We start from the raw sequence: 16,087 nt of genomic DNA, 5'->3' as shown, positions 1-16,087 counted from the left end.
ACTAGGCTTATCCTTATGCCATTTTTTCCAGACACAATTCAAAGTGCTGGTTATGACCTATAAAGCCTTATATGGCTCAGATTCATGCTATTTTTTAGATTGTATGGTTGGTGGGGACACAAGTGAGGACCTTCTCAGTGGCTGTCCCTAGACTCTGGAACTCCCTTCCCAAGGAGGCCAGAATAGTTTTCTCCTTGTTATCCTTCTGTTGGCATGCTAAAACCTTTTTATTCAGACAGGCTTTTAAAACAGAAAGTCTTTAAAGAACAAGCTGGGGGGTTGTACAGTTTTAGCAATAGCAATTACATTTCTATACTGCTTACCTATGTACTAAGCAGTTTACAAAGTGTAAGCTAATTGCCCCCAACAAGCTGGGTACTCATATTAGGGACCTACGGAAGGATGCCAGGCTGAGTCAACCCAGAGCCCCTGGCTGGTATTGGATTCACAACCTTGTGGTTTATGAGTGAATCGCTGCAGTATAGGCATTTAACCACTGCACCACCAGGGCTCCTTAAAGTGTACTGTTTTAAACACTTGTATGTCTGTCTGTATGTCTGTCTGTATGTATGTATGTATATCTTTTAAAGTGTATTTTATTCTTTGAACAAGTGATTTGTTTTAATATTGTAATAATTTAATTCTATTTTAATGCATCAATTTTATGTTTTTAATTGAACTGTTCTTTTAAATTGTAAGCTGCTCTTGAGTCCCAGTTTTGGGGGGAAAGTGGGATACAAACCATCATCATCTCCTGAAGAACAAATGTCAATAATGTGTGAGATGTGAGCAGCTTTCTGCTTACCATTTCCCTTTGGCTGAAAAGCATTCTGCTCAGATCTCTCTTTCAGGAGTGACTTCATTATCTTACAAAAGCATCTTTTGCAGAGAGATCTTTAGTTAGACAGTGGATATTGTCTTGTTACTCTAATGCTTTTGGGGAAAAGAGTATTTCTTCTTGACACACCCCGTGACTATGCTTTTTTAAAAAGTAGATTAGGAAGAATACATTAAAAGATCCCTTGATTGAATGGTTAACTGTGTGGTTATGATGTCATATGTTTACTCTGTGTTTATTCTCTTGAAAAGTCCCTATAATTCATTGAAGAACAGGGAAGTTTAAAAGGAGAACTATGTTTTGCTTTGTTTTCATTTGTATTTAGCTAAATGTGTGTATTCGTGTTTGTACAGCCATGTAACTGCACTCAGCTGATAACAGTGATATTGTAAAATACACGTACTCAGTGATTTTGTGTGTGTGTGTTAGATAGAGAGCGAGACTGAGAATTAGTGGCTTAAATCTGTTTGCAAGGATAATTTGGGTCACTTTAATGAGATTTGAACCATGGAACAGGATTCTCATCACAAACTTTATTCTAGGATATTTATCCAATCTGCCAGTTTCTAGCATGATCCAAGATTGATTTGGTATAGTTTTCTCTTTAAGAGGAAAACACCTGAGCATCACTCTTTACAAATCATAACCTATAAACTTGCGATAACCAACTAACAAGTATTTTTTGCTCTTTCTCTCTCTCTTGGTTAATTGATCCTCTGCATCTCCAACTGTCTAATTCCTGTCATATTTTTTAAATTCTCAAGAGTTCTTTAGCCAATTGATGGAGGCTTCTCACTCCTCTATCCCAAGCCAAACAAACTGTTCAGTAAATATTTCTTCTACAGGTTCAGTGCTAGCCGTTACACAAGCCCTACTGTTTTAAGACTGGATACCAAGATTAAGAAATCTGTGTGGGTTTTTTCCTCCTTTTCCTTCAGAGATGATCTTCTCAATCTGGGCTATCTCTTTTATGAAGTCATCATAGCAGTTTATTGAGCAGTGGCAGCCAAATACCTTTCCTACCATTGGTTTTGAGTAGTTTTTGGGCTCAATAGATTTCTGTAGAAAGGGTTTCCCTAACACTGTGATACTGTTTTTTTCATGAATAATTGTTCTGTTAAGTACTGAAAACATGAGATTTTTTGGGATATATTTTGGGATTATGGTAACATCTGTGCTTTCTTGAGTTAGACTCCCATTGAACTCAGTGAAAGGTTGCTTCTGAGGTCCAAAGCACACTGCAGATATAATCCAGTTTGAGACTGCTTTAACTGTCCTGGCTCAGTGCCATAGAATTCTGGGAATTGTAGTTTATTGCGGCACCAGAGCTCTCTGACAGAGAAGGCTAAACATCTCACCAAAATTACCAGAATTTCCTAGCATTGAGCCAGGTCAGTTAAAGCGATCTCAAACTGGATAATTTCTGCAGTGTGTTTTGGACCTGAGTCAATTCATATAAGATGAGGTTGTGAGCCTTATAAACTATTCCTTCTAACTTTAATACCATTAGAAATATTTACAATATTGTAAATAAAAAAATCAGCTGACCATTGATTATTGTGATGATTTTTGTGATTGTATTGTTTTATTTGTTTTTAGTCGTCAAGAGTGTTGCTTTTGTAGAAAATCAGGGGTAAAACATTTATTAAATATCATAGGCTGTATCTGCACTACAGAGATAATGCAATTCAACACCACTTTAACTGTCAATAGCTCAGTGCTATGGAATTTTGGGAATTGTACTTTGTTGTTCCACCACAGCTCTCTGACAGAGAAGGCTAAGGCCTGTTACAGACTGCCAAAATAAAGCTGCTTCGGGTCTCTTTGGAGATATGCTATTTAAATGAGGCATGGGTCCTAAGAATCCGGAAGCTGCACCAAAGCTGCACTCCAGTGCTTAGGAATGGAGTGTGGCTTTGGCGCGACTTCTGGACTCTTAGGACCGATGCATCATTTAAACAGCATATCTCCAAAGAGACCCGAAGCAGCTTTATTTTGACAGTCTGTAACAGGCCTAAATCTCTTGCAAAAGTACAAATCCCAGAATTCCATAGCACTGAGCCATGGCAGTTAAAGTGGTGTCAAACTGGATTATTTCTGCAGTGTGAATATAGCCATTCAATAAATAAATGAAACTCTGTCTGCACTTGAGAAGATCAAGGTGAGACTAAAGAATTAGTTACAGGTATATGAGGACAGAATTAAGGAGGCTTCTCTCCACCCCAGTTTCTGAAAAATATAGGTAATGGCTAGACTTAAGAGAATAAGGAGCCAAATCAGAAAAAAGGGATAGTTCTTCATTTAGACAAATCAGAAAAATTGTTGACAAATTCCAGAAGAGTAGCCTAGTTTAGTCTCTTGCTGCAAAACCAGCTAGAGCCTTGTGATGCTTTAAGTGGCATGCCGACCTGAATACCCTAAAGGCACCAGTTCTGGTCTGATCTTGGAAGCTAAGCAGGGTCAGCTTTGGTTAGTACTTGAATGGAAGACCACCAACCAAATAACAGGTGGAACTGGCAAAACCACATCTCAGTATTCCTTACCTAAGGAAAATGTATGAAAATAATACAGTAGAATGACCATAAGTCAACAAGTGCCTTGATGGCACACACACTTTCATGGACAGGAATCCAGGTTGCCAGATACATAGATACATTATGTGAAGTGTAGTTCATGAAAGCTTATGGCACACTAAATCTGTTCATCTTTAAGGAGTCACACAACCTTTGGAGGCATTGGTTTTTCCTCATACATACATTTCTTTCTGCTTGCATTTGATGATCAGTTGACCATGTACCTCTGTGTTGCTTTTCCTTGTAGTTTGCCTGCGAAGCTGATCAATGGAGGGATAGCTGGGCTAATTGGGGTCACTTGTGTATTTCCTATTGACCTGGCAAAAACTCGCCTGCAGAATCAGCAGAATGGCCAGAGAATGTACACCAGCATGTAAGTATTCCATGGTCATTAGGCCATAAAAACTATGACAGCAATAAGTTAATCATTAAGTTATCTGCATAGGCCCTTTCTGTGAATGGTTTTGCAATAGTTATCCTTCCAGTAGCCCTGTCAGATAAAGTACTGTACTTCACCAGCTACAAAACTTGTTTTTAATCAGTTGTCCAACATCAGTACATACAATATATCCATAATGGACTGGGGGATTTGGCAGAGTCTGCACTGCAGAAATAATGTAATTTGAAACTACTTAACTGCCATGGCTTCATCCTATGGAATCCTGGAATTTGTAGTGTGTGGTGGAACCAGACCTCTCTGACAGAGAAGTCTAAATAGCTCACAAAACTACAAATCCAAGAATTCCATAGCATTGAGCCGTGGCAGTTAAAACGGCATCAAGCTGCTTTATTTCTGCAGTGTATATTCAGCCCAGACCTCATGAGCAATTTTTCTGGTAGGAGATAATGTTCTATGCTCAGCCTATTTTTACAAGTGTTAATTTAAAAAATAACGACTTTGGGCATGTGTGGAGAATCTTTGCCTAACCACTGATCTTGTCTCACCACAACAGCACCTTATCCTTCGAGGGGCTTGCATTTTCAGAAAAGTGAAATAGAAATATAATATACTACAGTATAATGAAAAAATACAAAATATATAAAACAAACAAACTAACAAAATGTTCTTGTTGAAGCAAATGGCTTCTCATTATTTGTTATAGAACTAAAGCAATATTTTTAAAAAAGAAAGAAAGAAGTAGGTGAATATCTTCTTTTAACCTTTGACGATGTGATGTTAACAGTTGAAGCATGTTTTTAAAAAAACAAAGCAAGCCCTTCCATGCTTCAGGTTTCTTAATAAAACTAGGTCATACATATATTAAAAAATTAGGTTTTATTGACACATAAGCAAAGAGCCCTGAAATCCAAAGCAGAATATGCCCAATAAATCTGTAGGTCAGGAAAGCAGTTTGCATGTGACTTTGTTTTAAATTGGCTAAGACTGAATCTCTAGATGTTTATGTGCTGATGTGTATTGTAAAGGCAATAAGAATACATTATTTTTCCTTTGTGTTATTTTTTGTTGCACCTGGACTTTATTCTTCCCCAAAAAAAAGGTTTATATAAAACCTCTGTTTGCAAATGTGAACTATTTTTAAAGGTTCAAAGGCTTTGAGAGAAAGAGAATCTTTCAGCAGCATAGAACAAGAAAGTGTCTGAACTCTGACAACCATTGGCTTGTAAACGTGAAATGTAAAATTACCTTTCTTTCTCATCTATAGCAAGATGACTAATCCAAGAAAAAAGGCTGCTCGCTAGGCATGTGATCCAACTAAAGTACATCTTGTGATGAGTTCAGGTGAAATTTATATTTAGTACAGTTTAGTACAGCAGTTCTTTCTCTGCTACCTTGCCAGTGTTTTCCTGAAGAGTGGATCCTTGCATCAAGAGGCTGAGACTGTGCTGCAACTGGCCTATGCTTAAACAATGGTTTTAGGGGTTGATTGCTCACTTGCTCTTGCTCTTTTCTCTCTCCATTCACCTTTTCAACAGGTCCGACTGCCTCATTAAGACAATCCGATCCGAAGGGTATTTCGGCATGTATAGAGGTTAGTAGCTGCATTGTTAGGGATTATTAATTGCAGTAGGAGAATATGTTGAACAGGGAAGAAGAAGTTGGAACTAGAGTAGGGTTGTCTAGTTTTTGTCATGGTTTTAATTTTACAGGAGCCGCTTGTACCTTTAGGCGATGGTGGGGGATTTTTGTGGCCTGCATTTCCCCCTCCCCCCCAAATGTCCTCAAATACTCTTGGAGGGTGAGGGGCAAATTGACTGCATTTCTGGCATCTTAGTTCATTGCTTACTATAGAAAATTACTAGGAAGTCAACTTCCAGATCACTTCCTATTAGAAATAAAAGGCATATGTGCAGGTGGTAAGTGCTCTCTAAAGTTTAGATTTTTCTATTCTGTATAGCAGGGGTAGGCAACCTTTTTGAGCCGGGGGCCGGGTTGGTGTCCCCAAGACAATGGGGGAGGGGGGGGAATAAATAATTAAATAATTAAATAATATAGGACAGCATTTTCAAATGTAGGATACATTTTTTTAAAATGGAGGATATGCGAAAAAAAATTGATTTTTTAAAAATGTTAATATAAATGCATGTTTCTTAGGCATGATCAAAATGGAGGACATTTGGGCATTATTCCTAGAAAGATGGCAGAAATATACTTCCCTTTCTGGCCAACCCCCCCTCCCCCCATTCCAAACAGCACATTTCAGCATTGAACATGGCTTTACTTAACATGGCAATCTCTTGCATATTTCAGAGGCTTATTGCATAAGCAAACTCTTTGGGTTTCACACTGAACATGGGTTCACATGGCTATGCATATTTAACATGTCAAGGTGGTCTCACAAGAAGTGATTTGCCTTCGGGTTCAAATGTACTTCTCAGAAGTGTGTACTTGGTCAAGGGACTGTGGTTTTTCTTCACTGCGCATGAGTTTATAAAAATCACAGCAACTTACATTGGCCGTGCCTCTGAAGCTGGCTCATATCAATATCACCATCACCATCCTCCTCCTGCTCCTGCTCCTCTTCTTCTTCTTCCTCCTCCTCCTCTTCTTCCTTCCTTCCTCCTTCCTACTCCCTGTGCGGCTGCATGAGAGCCCCAAGACCCCACGCGCCTGCGCGGGGCCTTCCCCCCCTGCCCGCCGCAAAAGGCCCCATGCACTTCCGCGAGAGGCCAAAGGCCCCGCGGGGCCTCTGGTGGCAGCAATCAGCGGCAGGACCGAGCAGGGGCCGGTCCCAACGGCTCGGCGGGCCGTAGGTTGCCCACCCCTGCTGTGTAGGAAGTAATTCCTTTCTAAGATGGTGCTTGCTGCAACATATGGATCTATTGTTTTACAAAACATTTTTCTTCCCATCAAAGTTGTTGTTTTTCCCTTCAGTCCTATTGTTCTTACTCAGTTTTGTATGGATTTAATATACATATGAATTGATGAATCTGCAACAAGTGGTACCTGTAATGAACTAGACTTTTCTTTATCAGGCAACTGTAATAGGGGATTATATGCTGGACATAAATGTGGTTCTAGATTTGTTGGAATAGAACTAGGCAGGAAAAGTGGAAGACCTGGCAGATAATATCTATGATAGCACCATTCCTTTCTGTGCTAAACATATTTTAAGAAATTGTCTATGTTGGTTCCTCCTCATTACAAAAAATTGAGACTTCTAGACACTTGATTGTTCTTAGAGATGTGTATACAGTGGACCCTTGTTATACGCTGGGGTTTGGTTCCAAGATCCACCGTGTATAACAAAATCCGTGTATGCTCAAACCCCATTAAATATAATGACATAGCAAAATGGTGTCCCTTATAAAAAATGGAAGATCAAGGTAAATTTATACTTTTTGAACATTTTCAAACCGTGGATGCTTGAATCCGTGTATAAAAAATCCGTGTATAAGAAGGGCCAACTGTACTGTATATTTCATTGTTGGGATTCTTTTTTGTTTTCTTTGAGCAGAATACCTTAGCAAGTTTCCAATTCAGGTAACTGCGGTAGTTTTAATGTATAACTTCAGAATGAATGCAGTATTACCTTTTGTTTTCATTTGATTTGGGGTTATTGTTGCATTGGGTTCTCTTACTAGATAAACACTTTAAAGCAGGGATGGTAATAATGTGGTTTTCAGGCTGTCACTGCACAACAGGTGCCAGCAGCCCTACACATTATGGTCAGTGACAGGGCCGGCTCTAGGTATTTGGCCACCTTAGGCGAGAAATATTTTGGCACTCTCCCCCCCCCCCTCCGGTAGCTCCTCAAAGTGTAGAGGAAATAATGATAATAATAATTTGTTTTATTTATATACCGCTATTCCAAAGATCATAGCGGTGAACAGCAAGTAAGCTAATTAGCAAGTAAGCTAATTTGCCCCCAACAGACTGGGTACTCATTTTAGCGACCTCGGAAGGATGCAAGCCTTGTAGGACAATGTAGGACAAAATGTAGGATGGATTGTAAGATGTTCAAGAAAAATTGAGGACATGACCAACTAAAAGCCAAAAACATCAATAAAAAACAATATAAATTCATGTTTCTCAGTCATGCTCAAAATGGAGAACATTTTGTCATTCTTCCTGGATAGAAGGTTGGAAAGTAGGTGTGGTTTGTGTGTTGGACTAGGGCTCTGGAGATCAGGATTCGATTCCCTGCCTATTGGGTGACCTCAAGCAAGTCACACTCTCAGCCTTGTCAGGGCAAGGCCATGGCAAACTTCCTCTGAACAAATCTTGCCAAGCAAACCCCGGGATAGGTTTGCTTTAGGGTCTCCATAAGGTGGAAAACAACTTGAAGGTGCACAACAATAAATAACAACTGAGTATTGTACCTTTAAGTGCAGTGGAAAGTCCAGCATGTTGTAGTGGCCTAGGACAATGGGAGGCCAGGGTGCAAATCCCAGCTGGGCCATGCAAACCCACTGGGTGACTTTGGGCAAGTCACACTCTCTCAGCCTCTCTGGGGAAGGTAAAGGCAACCCCTCCCCTGAAGAAACTTGCCAAGGTTGCCCTAAGTTGGAAAGGAGTTGCAGGCACACAACAGCAACAGAAGCAGAGGAGGAGGAAGGAGGGAAGAGAAAGAAGGAGGAGAAGGAAGAAGAAAAGGAGGAGAAAGAAGATAGGAGGAGGAGGAGGAAGAGGGCAGGAAGAAGGAGAGGAGGAGCAGGAGGAAGAAGGGCCCAGCCGGCCAGCAACAAACTCCAACTTCCAGGACTTGGGGCAGGGGAGCGCACACGCCCCAGAGAGAGAGAGAGAGGGGCTGCATCCACACTGGAGAAATCACCTGGTTTGGCACTGCTTTTAAGCATCCTGGCTCTAGGCTATGGAATTCTCGGAGTTGGAGTATGTTGTGGGTCCCAGAGTGGAAGAGGAGGAGGAGGAAGAAGAAGAAGGGAGGAAGAGAAGGAGGACGAGGAAGAAGGGAGGAGGAAGAGGAGGAGTGGGAGGAAGAAGGGCTCAGCCAGCCAGCAACAAACTCGAACTCCCAGAACTTGGGGCAGGGGAGCGTGCGCGTGTGCACGCGTGTAAGAATGAGAGAGAGACTTAGGCTGCATCACAGCCTAAGAAATAACCCAGTTTGGCACTGCTTTCACTCTTTTCTGGCTCAAGACTATGACATTCTGGGAGCTGGAGTTTCTTATGGGCCCAACTCCCAGAATTCCATAGCCTATTTTGTCCCCGATGTTATTTAACATCTATATGAAGCCGCTGGGTGAGATAATACGGAGTCATGGTGCTGGGTGTTATCAGTACGCTGATGACACCCAAATCTATTTCTCCGTATCTCGTTCGTCGGCCTCGAATTCTGATGGCATCTCTTCTCTCAATGAATGTCTTCAGGCGGTAATGGGCTGGATGAGGAAAAACAGATTGAAACTGAATCCAGACAAGACGGAGGTGCTCATGGTAGCGGCCCCGAAACCAAGAATTGGGTTGCAACCTCCAGTCCTGGATGGGGTCACACTCTCCTCCAGTGACTGTGTTCGCAGTCTGGGGGTGCTCCTTGACTCGCCGCTCCTGATGACAAATCAGGTAAATGCGACGGTCAGGAGTGCCTGTTATCAGCTTCGGCTGATACGCCAGCTGCGCCCTTTTCTGGAAGTAAGGGATCTCGAGACAGTTGTGCACGCGCTGGTAACCTCACGCCTTGACTTCTGTAATGCACTCTACATGGGGCTACCCCTGTGCTTGACTCGGAAATTACAGCTGGTTCAAAACATGGCAGCCAGGCTTGTCTCAGGAACATCTAGGAGGGACCACATTACTCCGGTTTTGAGGTCCCTCCACTGGCTGCCTATCAGCTTCCGGGCCCAGTACAAGGTGTTGGTTATCACCTTTAAAGCCCTAAATGGCTTGGTTCCAAGCTATCTCAGGGACCGCCTCCTCCCGTACAATCCTCCCCGCGCTCTCCGGTCCTCTGGGAGGAACTTACTGCAGCCTTTAAAATCTAGGCTTGCGGCGACCTCCCAGAGGGCGTTCTCTGCTGTCGCCCCCAAACTCTGGAACGACCTGCCAAATGAAATCCGTCAGATAACATCATTAGACAGCTTTAAAAAAGCGGTCAAGACGGATCTCTTCCGGCAGGCCTTTCCAGACTAACCATCCCAGCCCAGGGTCCCTGATTCCCTCATTCCTCCCGTGGCCCCATCTTAGTGATGGTCAAGGATCAACAGAGGGATATCAGGGTTTTTAGTTTAATTGCTGTTTTTATGCTTGATATTGTGTTTTAATATGTTATACTGTTTAATATTGTCTTAAGGGGGGGAGGGATAAAGTGTTTTTAATTGTTGTATATTATATTTTACTGTTGTCAACCGCCCGGATTGGTTTGCCACAGGGCGGTATATAAATAAATATTATTATTAAATATTATTATAGAGCCAGGAAAGAGTGAAAGTGGTGCCAAACCGGGTTATCTCTCTAGTGTGGGTGCAGCCTGGAAGACTCACCAGGAGGGAGGAAGAAGGAGGGGGAGGAGGGGGACTGCTCCAAAAAGCAGCTCTGCCTCCCGGCTCCCATGTGAGCAGCGCCCAAGCCAGCCCTGGCTCCTGGGGGACGGTGCCAGCCATGCACGCTCGCTAGCAGCTCTACAGATGTCCCCCCACCCTTTGCAAAGGGCCCGGCTCTGGGCTCCAGACGCTCTCTCTCTCTCTCCCTCTTTGGCCTCCCAGTTCCCTTGCCATTCCATTGTGCCGGCTCCCCCTACAATTTGGCGCCCTAGGTGACTACCTAGGTCGCCTATATCCCACTGCACTCATCTCTGCTAAAAATTTGCAAAAAGGCTTCTCTGGGGCCTAAACTGGTCCAGGGAACCCTCAGAATGTGGTAGAAATACCTCCCATTCTCTTAGGGGGCATTTTGGGACAAAACATAGTGGAAATGTGTTCCACACCACCAAGAGGTCATTTTGAAGCAATGTCTCCTGAGGGGCACAGAATCAGTCCTGGGGGCTACATGTGGCCCTTGGGCTGAATTTTGCCCACCCCTGTCCTAGATAGTAAAGTAAATAACAAGAAGGATGCATGTGAGATAAAGTAATAAAGTGGAATAAAAGCACTTATGATGTTCTTGTTACTTCAAAAAGCATCTTATCTCGTATAGCTATTCTCATGTTCGTCTCAGGATCTGGTCTTGTTCATTTCTAAGTTTTAGCAAATCCACTGTAACACGAGCAATGAGCTCAGATACCACTACCACTACATTTGTCTCTCTTCTTCTGTGGGCTTGCCATCTCCCCAGTGGCGGTGCATGCATTCGACTGCACCGCCATTGCAAACAAAATCCCATGATTTTGTTATTCCACAGGGTCTGGAATGGAACCCCCAGAGATAAGAAGAGCCAGCTGTATTTGTTACTATGTGCTTTCAAGTTGACTTCAACTCATAGTGGTTTTTGTTGTAGGGTTTTCTTGGCAAGATTTCTTTAGGCAAGGTTTGCTATTACTTTCTTCTAAGGCTGAGAGACTATGACTTGCCCAAGGTCACCCAGTGGATTTCCATGGCTCAGTGGGGATTTGAACCCTGGCTTTTAGAGTCCTAGTCCAGCACTCAAACTATTACACTAAACTGGCTCTCACTCTTACTACTACTGCCTTTACTGCTACTACTATTACTTATTTATGAGTCTGTCAATCTACATTTTATTGGATGCCGAATTCATTCCTGGCTTTACAACCTCCTTTAACAAAAGGGAAGATATATGGGTAAAAAACGGAAAGGTTTCCTGCCAGTCAGGAAAAGCTGGGTTGATTTTGTATCTTCTTGTGCATCCCAGTGCAGTTGCTGAAGGGCTGCTGAGATGATCACTGGCTAACTGTTCAAATTAGTTTTTGGTTAGTGGTGAGAGCATGAGACTTTGATCCATCTTGCACTGTCTTTGCCTCTTTTTGCATCATGTGTGCCATTATAAAGCATCTGCAGAGCTTTTGCACAGAGCACAGAATTGTAGCAGTCCACACAAGGTAAGCAGTCCTCTTACTAAAAATACCCTTGGCAGCATCATTGACAAACTATTTCTTGCTGCTGGCAACATAGGGGGACTTTGTTTAACTTCACTGTGTGATTATTTATATGTACTTTGTGGCTTTATAAGTCCAGTAATTAAGTCCTCTACAGGCTTGTTTGCATTCTGAGAAATGCTTGATGAATTCAAGCAGGTGCAGAACAATGTTTACATGCATCCTCAACCCACCCATCCCAATGCTGTTACCAGAATCGTAACGATTAGGAAATTCAGTACTGTTGGATTTTATTTATTTTATTTTATTTTATTTTTTGCGGTATCTTCTGATAACAAAAATGAAAGCTTTGTGGAAGCTAGAATTAGATTAAAAAGAAGAGACAATCTATGAAATATGATGATGTGGAAACAGAAGTAGGAAAAGTTATTTTAGCTCCCAGAATCCCAAGCCAACAGCAAAAGAACCAAGGTTGCATCTCCTGAGACATAGTCCATAGGAGAGCTGTTCATTAGTTTCTCATTCTCTCCCACCCCCCACTGCCTTATTTGTCTTCACAAATTGTCCTTACCTTCTGTGAAACTAGTACCAGGCTGTGCCCATTGCAGGAGGATAGCTGTAATGTAGATTCTCTGTCCCACACACAGATGAACAGTATTGTGCCTTGTAATATCCTGAGCCAGCAGAACTCGTTGTTGTGTACCTTCAAGACATTTCTGACTTATGGCGACCCAAAGGTATCATGGGGTTTTCTTGGCAAGAGTTGTTCACAGGAGGTTTGCCATTGCCTTGCTTTGGGGTTAAGCATGTGTGACTTGCCCAAGGACACCTATTAAGTTTCATGACTGAGCTGGGAATTGAACCCTCGTCTCCAGAGTCTCAGTCCAATGCTCAAACCACTACACCATGCTGACTTTCCTCAGAACTCAACTACATATATGTAAAGCTTCTGCAAATCTTTCAAGTGAACTTCCAAAATATTGCCTAAATATAAAGGTTTTTTTAAATTGTAGATGCAACATATGGATCTATTGTTTTACAAAACATTTTTCTTCCCATCAAAGTTGTTGTTTTACCCTTCAGTCCTATTGTTCTTACTCAGTTTTGTATGGATTTAATATACATATGAATTGATGAATCTGCAGCAAGTGGTACATGTAATGAACTAGACTTTTCTTTATCAGGCAACTGTAATAGGGGATTGTGGTTCTAGATTTGTTGGAATAGAACTAGGCAGGAAAAGTGGAAGAACTGGCAGATAATACCTGTGATAGCACCATTCCTTTCTAGATGCAATATCTGTGAATAAGTGCTTGGTAGATGATGCATCTGAACATGGGATTGTTAGCAGGCCCATAATGTTATGGATGTCTGAGCATTCTAGTATAAATGCATTTCTAGCATTCTCCATTGAAATGTACCCATTTATCAGTGTTGGCCTTCAGGCTGCAGGAACAGAGAAACAGCAGGAATAGCATTCTGCAAGCCAAAAGCCAAAAGGTCATGAATTCAAAGTTCAACATTTGTGCCATGCTTCAACACTTTATTTTTTAAAAAAAGTTGCTGCCATCTCAGAGGATAAAATAAAATAGATAAGAAGCTATACCTCTAGTTATAGAAATTTTTTAAACAGTTAGGTTACACAGAATTACCTTGCTATTCAGTGTCTGCCTCTTTGAAAAACACTATACAGGCCAGAAACATGCATAATTTACAGTAGCAGAAATAAACTGGGGAAAAACCCAACAACATTGTCTTATTTTGTACCTTTCAAATATTTTGATCTTTTATGATGGTGTCCTTAAAGCCTTTAGTAGCTACCTCTGTTTCTTTGTTCCTGCAGTTCTGCTATAATTAATAGGAGTGGTACTGTTTTCCCCCCTCCTGGTAGAAACTATTGTGTTTCCCTACATACGATTATAATGGGACTCACATTAGGTGTTTTTACTAGTTGGCTAATACAGGTACATGGATGACTAGCAGAAATTTCCCAGTGTTGACCCATGATCTGTAACAGAAACAGAACAGTGCCGTTTTAGTAGTAGATTGCTTACCTAGATTTTAGACAACAGCATTTTATAATAAAATATATCTTAATATAAACCACTGAGGTTTTTGTTACATGGACAGAACTAGGTAAAATGTTTAATAGAGTGGCAAGTCGACCAAGTAACTGCTCTTTATTGTATAGCCAATCTGTCAAAGGTTTATGAAGCTTTTAGTAAAATCATATAAAATGGTAGTTTTACAGTAACTATTTGCTCTGCTTTCCAGATTTATGGTATTTTCTACATTTTTAGCACAATTTAGACTCCAAAAATCACAGCATATTTTGAAGGCAAAATTCTTTGGCATCAGCAGGAGCCTCTGTTTTTCTCTGATGATTTGCAGTCATTGAGGTTACTAAGGACAAGGATTATGCAGGGTTTTTCATTCCTATCAAGCAGCTTTGCTGAAAATAACAAAGATTTAGGAGAAACTCATAGCTTGTCTTTTTGTTATTGTTGTTGTTGTTTTGTTATATATATTACTCTGATTTATTTGAGATGCAAAAATATTGACCCAGGAGCTTTCTCGGGATGATAAGGTCACACAGACATGCAGGCGAACACGCACAAGAGTTTTCTTAAGCTGCATGAGTCATCAGGTTTGTTTGGTCCTGAATGGGATTATTCAGGGAGATAAAATATTTCCAATGTACCAGCAAAAATGAATGTGCCAATTTTAGGTATTGCACTAGAAATTGGGACATATAGATCTAATGCACTGTATAGCTGTTACCATTTTGGTTTCCTAATGGATTGGTTTCAATTGCCTCCTCCCCCATCAGTGTCTTCAAGTGGTCTCATAAGGACATAGTGCCACTGTTTAATGATTCTCCAATGTATACTCTTTTCCATGGCTTCTTTTTACATTGTTGTTGTTGGTTGATATCAATTCAGTATTGACTCTATGAATCGGAGATCTGCATGAGCCCCCATCATCAACAGCTCTGCACAAGTCTTGCAAATTCAGGGCTGTGGCATACTTTATTGAATCAATCCATCTATGGTCCCATACAGACTGCCAAAATAAAGCTGCTTCAGGTCACTTTGGAAGTATGCTGTTTAAATTATGCATGCATCCTAAGAGTCCAGAAGCTGTGTCAAAGCTGCACTCAAGTCCTTAGGACTGGATCGAGGCTTTGGCAAGGCTTCCAGTCTCTTGGGACACATGCATCATTTAAACAGCATACCTCCAAAGTGACCTGAAGCAGCTTTATTTTGGCCTTTCTGTATGGGGCATATAGTACAGTCTCCTTCTGTTCCTAATGCCTTCACCCTTTCCTAGGATTATCATCTTTTCCAGTGAATCATGTCATCATGTGTGATGTCCAAATTAGATTAGCCCCATTTTACTCAATTTGACCTCTAGAGTCTCTATGTCTTCTAGCTTGATTTGCTTTTGAACCCCCCCCCTTTTTTTTTTGTCTTTTGGGCAGCCTACATTATCTGTAAAACTGTCTTCTTGTCCTCCCTTTCAAATGAGTCAATTTTCTTCTTGTCAGCTTTCTTCACTGTCCAGCTTTTACAACCATATGTAGAAATTAGAAATACTGTGGTACGGATGATCCTGCCTTTGTATTTAGCACTACAAATTATCTTTATAGTACTTTAACTGTCACCTTAACTGAAAATATATTTGTAAGGATTTCTTTAGGTTTGCAGAAGGAGAACTAAAGCTAATCATGACAATAACAGTGGGGAAAGATTGAATTCAGATCTTCTAGACTCCACGCAGTTCTTTTTATCCTTTAGAGACCTTGTGGTGAGGGGGACAGCTTCCTTCTCAACCACAGCTCTGCAATCCTCTGTAAGCTGGTTGATCTAATAGTCAGGGCTATACCAGTTTAGTCAGCTGTTTTTGACTGTGCTGCACCTTCAGCTGTTTTTAACTGTGCCGCACCTTCTGTTGGGGTGGGCGTTGCACTGATCTAGCCCTGGCTGAGCTACATGACTTGAAGATTATTCCTCAGACTGCATGGCTCAGATGAGAGTTGGCTTTTTCTGTCCCACATCCTGCCTTGTTAGAAAAGGTTTGGCTATGGAAATCCAACTGGGTGACATTGGGCAAGTCACAGACTCTCAGTCCAGAAAATCCCATGATAGATTCACCTAAGGCTTGCCTTAAGTTATAAATACAAAATGGCTTAGTTGGGAGCTATTTTCTCCTGCTGCTGCCTCTCCCAGTTGGGAAAGGTAAATGAGAAAGTGTAGTAGATTTGGGGA

General features: G+C 41.4%; 1 protein-coding gene across 2 annotated transcripts in view; it reads left to right on the top strand.

The window, feature by feature from the left end:
• LOC149314342 (mitochondrial glutamate carrier 1-like) overlaps positions 1-16,087 on the top strand; it is an 87,870-nt gene that overhangs the window by 46,375 nt on the left and 25,408 nt on the right. For both annotated transcript variants that reach the window (XM_089520899.1, XM_089520900.1), the window contains exons 3-4: positions 3,659-3,784; positions 5,347-5,402. In XM_089520899.1, coding sequence (XP_089377025.1) covers positions 3,659-3,784; positions 5,347-5,402 — 182 coding nt within the window. The remainder of the gene's footprint in view (positions 1-3,658; positions 3,785-5,346; positions 5,403-16,087) is intronic.

Source organism: Sceloporus occidentalis, unplaced genomic scaffold (genome assembly GCF_023333645.1).
Source record: "Sceloporus occidentalis isolate IW3139 unplaced genomic scaffold, rSceOcc1.0.p SCAF_4, whole genome shotgun sequence".
Classification (NCBI taxonomy): Eukaryota; Metazoa; Chordata; class Lepidosauria; order Squamata; family Phrynosomatidae; genus Sceloporus; species Sceloporus occidentalis.
This window is presented reverse-complemented; position numbering and strand designations above follow the sequence as displayed.